Source organism: Mastacembelus armatus, chromosome 17, assembly GCF_900324485.2.
Source record: "Mastacembelus armatus chromosome 17, fMasArm1.2, whole genome shotgun sequence".
In the NCBI taxonomy this organism is placed as follows: Eukaryota; Metazoa; Chordata; class Actinopteri; order Synbranchiformes; family Mastacembelidae; genus Mastacembelus; species Mastacembelus armatus.
In genome coordinates, this window is record NC_046649.1 from 17,314,423 (window position 1) to 17,325,784 (window position 11,362).

Sequence of the window (11,362 nt, forward strand, 5' to 3'; positions counted from 1 at the left end):
GTAGGAGTGCCACTGTGAAGTACACAGGTTGGCAAGAAGTTTAGATCAACCAGCCCTATCCACTGATCTTTGTCCTCCGCAAATAAGCATGTGTTGTCATCGCCCTCCGCACTACCAAACAGAACCAACGTAGTCACGACTAAGATCAAGACTAAACACATGCGATAATTTGGCCAATGAGAGGGACAATTTCCAGTAAACTGGTGTCATGCTCCAGAAACCGCTCTCATGGCAAGAGTCTGAAAACAACCACTGCCCATGAGAAAGATGTCATAAAATTGAATGTCAAGGCACTTCCCCATGTGAGGATCTTGTCTTTGAGTGACATGTTTGTGAGGCAACAAAATAATTCAACTAAAACTATCAGAATACACTGAAGTATTTAACACTTGGCAACTCCAATTTTAGTCAATGGAAACACTCTCCATAAACAAACACAGTTTATATGGTAGCTTTGGTGTTGCTGCTAACCTGGCCTGACCCAGGTCTCAAGGTCAATTGATGGTCAATTTCATATAACCGATGGGTTATTCATATTATTTATTTTATTTTCAAGGTCACGGTAATTTCCTTAGTAATCTGCAGTAAATTGTCTGGAAAGAACTATGTAATTTAGTAGTAGTTATTGCTAAAACAGACCGTTCAATTATTACACTTCTATGACTTAATTCCAGTCAGTTGCTATCATTACCTACTGCATTTTAGTCACTTGGCAGCAGGTAAACATGTCAACAGGCCAACAGGTTTTGTTGTTTGTTAACCAGCTGCTGGCTGTGATTTTGCATCTACAGTGCCAAACTCATCTGATTAGTGTCAATCTTCTCATCTAAACTTTTGGTTTTTAATAATTAAAAAAAAAAAAAAAAAATCACCTGCATTTTCATTCAAAATGTTTCTTATGTCCTCTGTATTTAGTACCAAATTAAATAGCTCTTTTCAGGAAACCTCCTAGAAAGTTATTAGGAAATTATGGACCCATAAAATAAAGTGTTGCCCATATTTCTACAGCTTCTGACAGTGACTCAACAGTAGAGTTTACTTTAGCATATGGCCTAAATAGAATTTGTACTTGTTGGTTTTTCTGTATTGGCAATAGATATCAATAAAATAGAAAAAATACTTTATCTGATAAATAGAATTACTTCTTATATCACATTGGTAAAATTATATTAAACTTATGTGGCGTGCAATGAAAACTTGAATTAAAATAAACTAGAATAAGCTAAACCTCTATGGTTAAATTGACTAAAAACAGTTAAAACACCCTTCCAACACTGATTTGAGTTTCTTAAGGAATCAAATTGCACACTATGACAAGCTGTTGTCACTTTCTGTAACTTCCTCTATAGCCACACTTCAATCATGCACAGTTTCTACGTGAACTGGAGTTGCCAAGTCACTGTCACAGGAACCAAAGTGTGAGGTTAGGTAACAAAACAGGGTGAAACCAAGGTAAAATCATACAGTACCCCACAAAGCTGCCTGCAAGTAGAGCTAACATGTAGCCTTTGACTTGAGCTTTGATTTTCATACGCATTAAATAGAACCAGGCGTTTCCACATAAAATATCCACAATTCCATTTCTACTATTTACAAACTCATAAATATATAGTCTACAGTAGGAATCATTTCCCCCCCAAACAATCATACAAAAAAAAAAAAACAACAGACCATAAAAAACTCTGAACACAAATAAAATAGAGTATTTCTATCAAAAGAAAGGAACAGAACTCAGAAAAGAAAAAAATGTATTCATATTCCTTTGGAGTGTTTTGCTATGTTGATCTGTAGCAGTACTTGTGATGTCGAGCCCTCGGGAGATTTTGAGACCTGAGTGTCTTCGGTCAGGTGCAGATCATAATAGCGCTGAGATCCCTGGGAGGGGCCAGGCCCAAGGCCCGGTTCATGTAATCCTACACTGAACATAAAAAGAACATTTTTAAAAAGGGGGTAAGGTCTGGGGGGACGGGGCATAAAGAGAGTTAAAAGATCACAGGTCATCACCACCCTAAGATTCAGGGGACTGCTCTGACAGAGTGTTGAGCAGGTTTTTGTAGGCTGGGGAGTTCATATAGCGGGGATACGAGTCTCTTTGCATTAGTGTGTAGATCTGCAGCTGGGCATCGTCAAACGTGTGTGAGGTGGGTTCCAGCATGTTCCTGTTGATCGCCTCACGCACGCGGGAATCAAGGCTCACCTGACAGTTAACAGAATAAAACATTAGAAAGAACAGCATGCACACTCTGTGACAAACTTTATCTTAAAAGAATACTTTACAATTTTGCTTTCTCACTGAGAGTTAAGACAACATGATCTTGTGCCTGTAATGTAAATAAAGCAGGTGATTAGCTTAGCTTAGCAAAAAGTCTGGAAACAGGGCAAACAACCTACTCTATTTAAAAATTACAAAATAAAGTTCACTGCCTAACATGTTAAATTTTATTTGTTTAAAGTCTAAAAATGACAATTTCCTGTTCTTTGGCTGGGAGTTAACATGGAGTTAACAGGCAACTTGTCATTTTTACACAGTGAATGTATAATGCATTATACAAACAGGATGTAATACATTTATTAAGCTAATCTTCATCTGAGTGTAGTTTCATATTTACTATACAGATGTGAGAGAGGTATTCATCATTTCAACTAACTCTCACTAAATAAATTTGCATACGTCCCCAAAATATTCTTTTGAAGTTAGGGACATTGACGCGAATATGTGTCAGACATCTTGTAGTTTTCAAGACATATTTTATAACACAGGGAAAGTGAGCTGTCAGACCTCTTTAGGCGAGAGAATGGAAATGTAGTCCTCATAGATGACCCGAGCCTTCTCTTCTATCACACTCTTATTGGTCTCTTTGCTGAACTCCTCACAGGCTAGCCAGAAGAGCATGTTCTCCTCACTGAACTCAGTGCGAAGAAACTGTCGGAAGGAGTTTCTTCCTGCTGGGCAACACATCAGCTTGTCGAACGACTGGCCCCAGGAGCGCACTTCCTCCAGTGTGGGCTTAGGGCTGCAGAGAGCACAGGCAACATGGGAGCGAGTGTGTTCAACATTTAGTAATAAAAAAGTAAATAAATGCATTTATCTGTAGTGAATTTAACTGACCACTCTTCACAGTCTGCGGTCCCTTCCTTGACATCATAAGATGCCTTACGATTCCTGTCATCCCGGTCTTCATTCCTAAAGGTAAAAGAAACATGTAAACAAACCAAAGAAAAGCAAAATAAAGATGTAACAACCACAATCACTATGGCTGAAATGTTATTTTGATTCATTTTTAAAATGTGTCTTAATTCCTACAGTTAAGCATTAATACATACTAATCATGTCATATTCGAATATAACATAAACATTTTGTAATATAATATCATTTCACTGTCATATACACTCGGAATCTGCCTAGGGTGTACCCCAGCTCTCACCCAATGTCAACTGCCCACAACCCTTTACATGCTATATGTTCAAAATTGCTTGTATTTATTTGTTGTAGCATTTGTTACTTTTGTGTAGTACTATATCTATATAACTTTTTTTAAAATGAGTTCAAATTACTAGGCCAAAATTCAGATTTTGTTCTGGTTTAGTTTCATCCACCATGGGCTTACTAGACTGCAGGTATATCATGAGCTCACAATTCTCACATTCACAGTTGACAACTAACTGCCTGTAAACATGTTTTACATGGTTATAAGACAAGCATCTAAGATCCTTTGGAAAATCATCAGCTAGAAAATTCAGGCTGGAGCCCTATGTTGAGACACAGCAGCTCAGGCTGTGCTGTCCTGTGTGTAATAATGTCGACCTTGCTGGGACACCATGAGTACTTTCACGGGTGGGGAATACCTACCAGGAACAGCTACAGCAGCAACACCAACAGAAGCAACATGCATTGGAGCCCCGTGGGTTGGCCTGGCCCGGCTGGCCCTGCTGGGCCGGTGCAGTTCCCCCCGCTGCCGACTCCTGCTGCACCGACATCTGCCTCTTTCGCATCTCCATCCGCTCTGATCCCATGGGCTATAGGCAGAGGAGATGGGAATGTTTAGTGTTTTGATATCAGGAATAGTATTAGGAATTTTGTCATGGAAGTATACTCATAATAAGAAATTCTCTTGTCTTAAGATACATTGGATGGATACAACCACAAGGAGAGGAAGGACAGCACCGGGTGTATTCCTATAGAACTGAACAGAGGTGATGTCAGTGTGAAGTCTTGACTGTGCATCACATTGATAGAGACTAGTTAAATCGGTTTAATGTAAACTCACTAGCTGACACCTATCAGTTTACATATGTACAAGAATCAATGGTTGCTGTCTAGAGCATGTGCTGACATGCCCAGAGCTCACACTGTAAAGGAATGCTGTTGCTCTAATCAGAGAAAAAGTATGGAAAAAAATATATGCTGATTTTGTTTTTCCTGCTGCCAGTTTTACATCCCATAAGCATTGAACAGCCCCTCTAATCTCAAACTAACTACATTTTACAGCATGGGTTCAATTTCCATAACTAAATTTTTTTAAGTGGAAAGGCAGCAGATTAAAAGGGTTGGAATCCTCACTGGGCCTCAATGAAATACATGTAGATATCTGCCTTTTTAGTAATTGTACTTGTCAAGTGTCAGTCTGTCATACACCCTGAGGCTATATTTATCATGCTCATGAGAAATTACTGTAATTGTGACTATAGCTCTCTGGCGTATTCAACAGAATTCCCATGGAGCTTTGTAAGCCTATAGAGTACAGACAGGCTATGTTCACAGAATGACTTCTTGTCTGATTTTAACAAATGTGTCATCACCAGGTCAGATACTGCCAAATCCTCTCAGATCATTTATATAACAACGCTGTCGCTTCCAACGCACGGCATCATCCGGCCACTACCTGACACAAGAAAACGACGCTCCAAAAAAAAAAAAAAAAAAAAAAAAAAATGCCAGAAGATTTGACACATTGCAGGGGGTTGGGGGGTGTTGAAGGCGCAGCTTGCAAATCTATAACCGCAGCATCGCTCTATCACAGCCTTTCAGTGAATACAATACCATTTGGTCATTTCTAAAATGGATCCGCGCGTGGTTTCAGCTGCAGATTTCGTGCGTCTTGCCAAATGCCACATTTTACGCGTTAGGTGTCGGGTACTTCAAAGCTGACACAATTGCAGTACGCTATGGCTTGACTCAACAGCTATAGATGGTGAAATGGGGGTGGGGGTTGTCGTATCCAATCAAAGAATAAATCATGATAACACCAAATACACCACGATTCTTCAATCTTACAGCAGCACAAACACGAACGAGGTGGGATTTGCTGCGATATAACAGCAGAAACCATTGCATTGGAAGCTCGCACATCACATCAATGGAAAGTACCACCATGAAGAACCATAGAGCTTCATCGCCCTGGACAACCACCGAAAAGACACTGCCTAGATCTGTTAAAAGCCCCTTGTACAGAAAAATAGTGACATGCCATTTAAAACGCCGGGAAACGGCCTCAAACGCCCCGTTCCCGAAATGTCCGTGCTATAATACGTCGGTTTGCTACCAGTACTTACAATTTCACCATGTATGCACAGCGAGAAGAGGTAATTCTTTGCCTTGATTACATCCGATGGCACATAAGGCTTTTCCCCCCGACCGGCTGCTTCAAATCAGTACGCATGCGTCTTCTCTCCAAGTCGTAGTAGCCCAGTGAAGAGCGTAAACCCCGACAGTCTGGCACAGGTTTACTGTGCAGGTCCGCTCCTACCTCGTCCGTGAGAGGCTTTAGAAACGGACTATTTGAGCAAGAATGACTCCGAGTCAATTCATGATCAAAAAGAGGAAGAGGAACTAAAGATAAAGCAGAAACATGGATCTGAGTCCATGATGGCAACAAATATTTCAAGAATATGTAGAAAACTTACTAAAAAACTCGTCAAAAACCTGCGCTCATGAATCTTTTCCATGGAGTCGCTGTCTGTGGTGCTGAAATGGCCCACAGCTCATAGAGTGCAGCACTACTTTCAACTAAACCTGCTGCAGGATGACTTTGACAGGGTTATATAATTCGTGGAGTTTCGTCTTACATTTGTACTGAGGGTTAAGTGCGTTTACATTCTTAGATGATCTACCAAGGGCATTAAAACTGTTATTAAATCTACTTGTCACATATATGCATTTACATCCAAACCATCTCTTCATCTGCCCTGATTTGATTGATTTTATTCTGAATTTTTGTATCCCTTTGTTCAAACCTTTTAATATGGTTAAAAAAATAAGCTATTGTGAATGCAAAGTATCTTCTCCTAAATTCTGTTTGTTATTTGTTTTGCATTACCTCTCCTCATCTAACAATATTTATCTAACTATTAAATCAGATCCTAATTTGCAGCTTCCTGCTGGCATTGTAGGATACATCTTGGCCCATTACACTGTAATCTGGTCCACTACAACATTGTCTTTGAGCCTTGACTCCTTCACAGATAGTTTCCAGACACTTGTGTGTCCTGTCATCCATAATACAGGCCTGCAACCAGTAGCGATGTGGAAGCCAACACTGCCATCTGAAGGTAGCCTGAACTGCAGCACTGACATGATGTTCTCCATACACAGGATACACCAATTAAACTGTTCTGAATCAATGCTTATGTACAATTTTTGGAAGTCATGGCTACATTTGCAAGATTTTGATCTTTTTAACATGACCCCTAATATTTAACATGGTTGTATGCATCTTGTACTGCATTCACGTGCTGTAAATTTGATACAGAATCAGGCTACATATAATCTGATATACATTTTCACACATATCTTTCAATGCAATCTCTTATATTAATAATTTGCTTTTAGTTGCAGATCATGCCTTGCTGTATATAAAACACCAGGTGGCACTCTGCACTCAACAGCTGCCTATTCTGAAAAAGCACAGTACAATATAAATATATAAATATATACACACATGTATATATAAGTATGTATATATTTTTTATCTAATTATCTTACTTTACTCCAACACATTTGTGCTGTTGCCTGCCTGGGTCAGGTTGTCAGTCAAGATGCTCTGATACCATGAAATTCAATCTCACCAGTCCCACACTCTCATATGAAGCGCAGCAAAATGTGAGCATCTGTAATACAAGACTCACCAGAGAACTGTTCTTTTAGTGTCTAACAGACCTGGTAGATGTATTATATGACATTGCCAATCAACACACTGGGGGATTAGGCATTCATCTGTTCTGTTATCTTTTAAAAACAAAGCTCAACGAATACATTTCCTTCCTGTCCAGATCGATTACCTTTTTTTTTATTTTGCTGATCTGGGGTGTGCCCCAAATATCAACACATTTTTTATTCCCCAACACAGATATATGGACATTTTCCACAGCACTCCATTTAACACCTTCCCTTGTGTTTATGTTCTCAGATATTGACCGACAAATAGCCATTTGAAATTGATACATACACACACAAGCCACAAATGATTTTACACTGTCGTGGTTTGATGAACATGCAGATTTTTACCTCAGAGGACACAATGCCAAGTGGAGGAGGGAGTCTAAGCAGGCAAGGTCACATCAGAAAGTGGGATGAAAAAGCTGAGTGACAAGATGAATAAAGTCTTTTCAAAATGTGATTAAGGGGATTCAAAGCATTGTGAAGCTTTGTGGAAGATAGAATTAATCACAGATTCAATCACTGGAGCTCGATGTGCAGATGGGCACTGGAGAGGATGTTTGGTTGCCAACTTAACACCTCAAGAGCTTATGCACTGCATCTGTGCACATTTTGAAGGTGAGGATGAGTTGTCCAATAGCAGCAACAAATACAACAACATTATATGGGAAACATCAATTTCTTTCCTACTGAAATGATTTTTCTTCAAATGAATATCTTTCTGTTTCCCCCAGGTGTGTTGATCTGTTGTCGTCTGTTCTTTTGACTTTTACATTGATATCACATTACCTGCATTTCATTAGGTAACATGCAGTTTGTCCAAATTGCCACTGTCACTTAGGGGTAAACACTATTGAGATCTTTTACAGAACCTGAAAAAATTTTTGTACATTTCTGAGAGTCTATTTGCCTTTTTTAAATGTTGGAAAGTGATTGCTATGGTTGTCATTTTATTTTGAAGTTATATTTATTTCTTTATTGTCCCATTAATAGCGATTAAGTTTGCAGTCATATGATGACATCAACTATCTATCAATGAATATTTGATGGTTTTACAACAGCGCAAATAGCTGAGACCAAAATGCCATCTCTATTTCTGGAACCAATAGATGCATACTCCAGGGGTGAGCACATAAGTAAAGGCTGTATTATATTAAGTTACCCATGATCTCTTATCTTTAACCTTCTCCAGAAGCACTGAAGAATAATTTCTTGGGCATATTTATCTTAAAATGTTCCAGGGCATGAAGATGAGGTTATGAGACATGCTCTATATCAGGATAGTTATCATTTCTTTAATTATGTCTGAATGTATAATTAATGCAAATATTCCATCATTACACATTCAATTTGGTACTTGTGAATGTGTGGCATTTATTGCACAGATAACTGTTCTTAATACTCTACATTGTCTAAATGTCATAAACCTTTGCAAATATTAAATACAGATACACGAATTCCTGGTGTAATAGATGGATAAATTGGTCAAAGTCTAAGCTAAGTGTATAAGCATTCACATTTCATGTCTGATAATGGCTGTGAATAAATCTCAAACATCAATCAAAACAGCAAAATATGTAGTAAAACAGTTCAGTAAAATAATATTATTTTTGGCTCTGTATAGTATCAGCTTTCAAATTAAAGGCTTTCTGCCAACAAAGAAAATTAATTAAACACATTTTTATAAAGTTGCACTGTTTGATGACCTTATGTAACAACCAACACGGTTTCAACCAAAATTAATACTGCATTAATTTACTTTGAAGGCCATCAGCGGTGCATTTGCAGTCATTTTTCTAACAGTTTGTTGAGATGTCATTAGTTCTTTTGATTAAGTGGGATGTACCATTGGTGTCAGGAATTCCCCATTCCTTGTAAATTAGAATTACAAGACGTAAAGGCTCATGAGAACAGTTTCTCCCACTTGACTGATCATAATTATCATTTAAATAATACATTTGAATGTAGTATAACCAGAGGTCTAATTAGACAGAATAAGTGAAATCACATTGACTGGGTTGCAGGGCCTTTTACGGAAGATTAATTTTATTTATCTGACATTGATGCCTACAAATGTATGTTTTTATATAACATGTTTTTATATAACATATTTTTCATCAGGTTTTATGTAGGTTAAAGCAGTACAACTTTCATAAGAAATATGAAATATGAAAGTAGTGGTAATTCCAATTTGATTAGAAGTCAACAAGCTCTAGTTCAGCTCTGATATAAAGTATTCAGCCAAGCAGCAACTTTGTATAATGTATATGTTAATGACCTGAACTGACTGCTATGTCATCCTGGAGCACCTGTGTCCTCATGTGTCTCTTACAATCCCTTCCACTCTGTGAATAGTAACATAGTTCTCCTTCCTACAGAGAGCCAAACGGAAATCATTATTTATCCATTTACCAAGACTCATTCAGCTGCCAAGCTGCAAGTAAATTCCAATTATTTTTGGAAACAACTCAGTGTACTCAGAACACCTTTTTTCTCCCTTTAGATATTGCATTTTGATATTTGTGTAATACTGACTGTTTGCGGGACTTACTGCACAACTTTGTTTAGATTTCTAATGACTGCTATCACACTATTTCAAGAAACACCATCTTCTTTTAATCTTCTTAAGCCTTCTTCAGACAGGAAGCACTTCCCTAAATAGTTTTTGGCAAAAACGGCTGCTGACTTTCGAACAAGAGCAATCTGGTTGCAGTAACATTAAGTTGATGCTAAATTTACCGCTTGTGAAAACATGACTTCTGGAACTACTCTATATTGCTACTAACCTAGCTAACCTCAGTGGGTTCGTTGGGTTGTCAAAGATGTTTCAATGTTCAACGACAAAACGTTTCAGAAAAACATATGTGCTCTGAGCAAAACAAAATAAACTGCTATCTGCAGATGCACTGGTTGATGACTTTTGATTGTATCTGCTTTATTAAAATGGGCTCCAAATTAAAATCAGTGACAGGTTTATGCTATTGTTGCTATTTTCAACAATGATAATGTTTAATGTTAAACTATAACAGGTTCATACCTCAAGGCACACCATCTCCTGTTCCTCTTGTTCTGAGTCATTATAGTTCACTGAGCACCCGACACCATGCCGGCAGGCCCGGGCCAGTCCCCGGGTCCACTGCCACATCAGGGCCCTGGTGCGCCTGATCCCCCGCAGAGCAGATGTGGGCCTGATCTCCCACTGCCTCACCGATCTAGCACATGGCATGCTCCAACCATGAGGCCTAACTCACCACATGTGGATCAAGTCTGTTTGAGGTCTTAAGAAATCCACAGAACCCTCGCTCCTTTCCTCTATGTTTTCCCGGCGTCTCTTCTGTAGCACATTGTGATAGGGCGAGAGAAAGAAGGGAGCAAACAAACTCATCAGTGACCCTGATGAAAGACAAGACTGTTTACAATGGAGAGGGCAGAAGGGGATTAGGACAGTGTTCCCACTGGATGAAATCCTGACTCCTCTGTGCTTTACTGCATCTCAACAGCTTAGGCCAGATTAGGCCAGCAGGTCTTAGTGTCTGAGTGAGATGGATGGGGAGAAAGACTAGTGACAGACATGGATTCATGTGTAATAGTAAATTCTCCCTGATGAATTCTCATGTAACACAACAGATGAAAGGACACTACTAAATTGACTGTAAACATATGTACACGCTGTAGTTTAACACGGGCATATATTTTACTCCTGGCAAAACAACTGTCTTGTTGACGAGCTTCTAACATGTTGTACATGTATGGTTGCTTCTCTCATTACAGACTCGCCAGGGAAAAAAAACAGATTAAAGCTCTTCACCGTGAGCAATCAACTGACTTTAGTGCTGCACAAAGTTAAAGTAGATCAGCTGGTAACACAGCTGATTGTAATTGATTGGCTAGAGTCACAAGTGGAGTATTCTCATTTTCTGGCCCATCAGGAAGTCAGAAATATCACTGAAAGACAGGAAATCACACTATGAATTGTGTCTGCCCTCCTGCTTCTCTTTCCAAGAGTTGTCTAGTTTTTAGTGGCCATTTGCAGCCCTGTCGGTGCTTTGGCAGTAGGGGCATAGGCAATATCTTTGGCTGTGTCAGGTTCAAAATTCATTCTAGCAGCTCCCACATTTACTTATTTGATGTTTGGACCACAGCTATTAAATTACTGAAAATTCTCATATTCTTGTACTATAATATTGTATGTTATGTTACTGGAT

General features: G+C 38.8%; 1 protein-coding gene across 1 annotated transcript; it reads right to left on the reverse strand.

The window, feature by feature from the left end:
* Window positions 1–908: 908 nt before the first annotated feature.
* Window positions 909–5,761, reverse strand: rgs20 (regulator of G protein signaling 20). The gene is made up of 5 exons (XM_026314417.1): window positions 5,555–5,761; window positions 3,852–4,018; window positions 3,110–3,184; window positions 2,780–3,014; window positions 909–2,197 (listed from the first exon to the last, which is right to left on the reverse strand). Exons 2-5 carry the CDS (start codon window positions 4,013–4,015, stop codon window positions 2,009–2,011), a joined length of 663 nt encoding a protein of 220 aa, XP_026170202.1. The 5' UTR covers window positions 4,016–4,018; window positions 5,555–5,761; the 3' UTR covers window positions 909–2,008.
* Window positions 5,762–11,362: the final 5,601 nt, after the last annotated feature.

Excerpts from the sequence above, each read along its gene's own strand:
- rgs20 (XM_026314417.1), bottom strand. The coding sequence starts at position 4,015 with ATGGGATCAGAGCGGATGGAGATGCGAAAGAGGCAGATGTCGGTGCAG. Across the intron at positions 3,015-3,109 it reads ACCGCAGACTGTGAAGAGTG|CCCTAAGCCCACACTGGAGG; the intron begins GTCAGTTAAATT and ends TGCTCTCTGCAG. Across the intron at positions 2,198-2,779 it reads CCATTCTCTCGCCTAAAGAG|GTGAGCCTTGATTCCCGCGT; the intron begins GTCTGACAGCTC and ends GTTAACTGTCAG.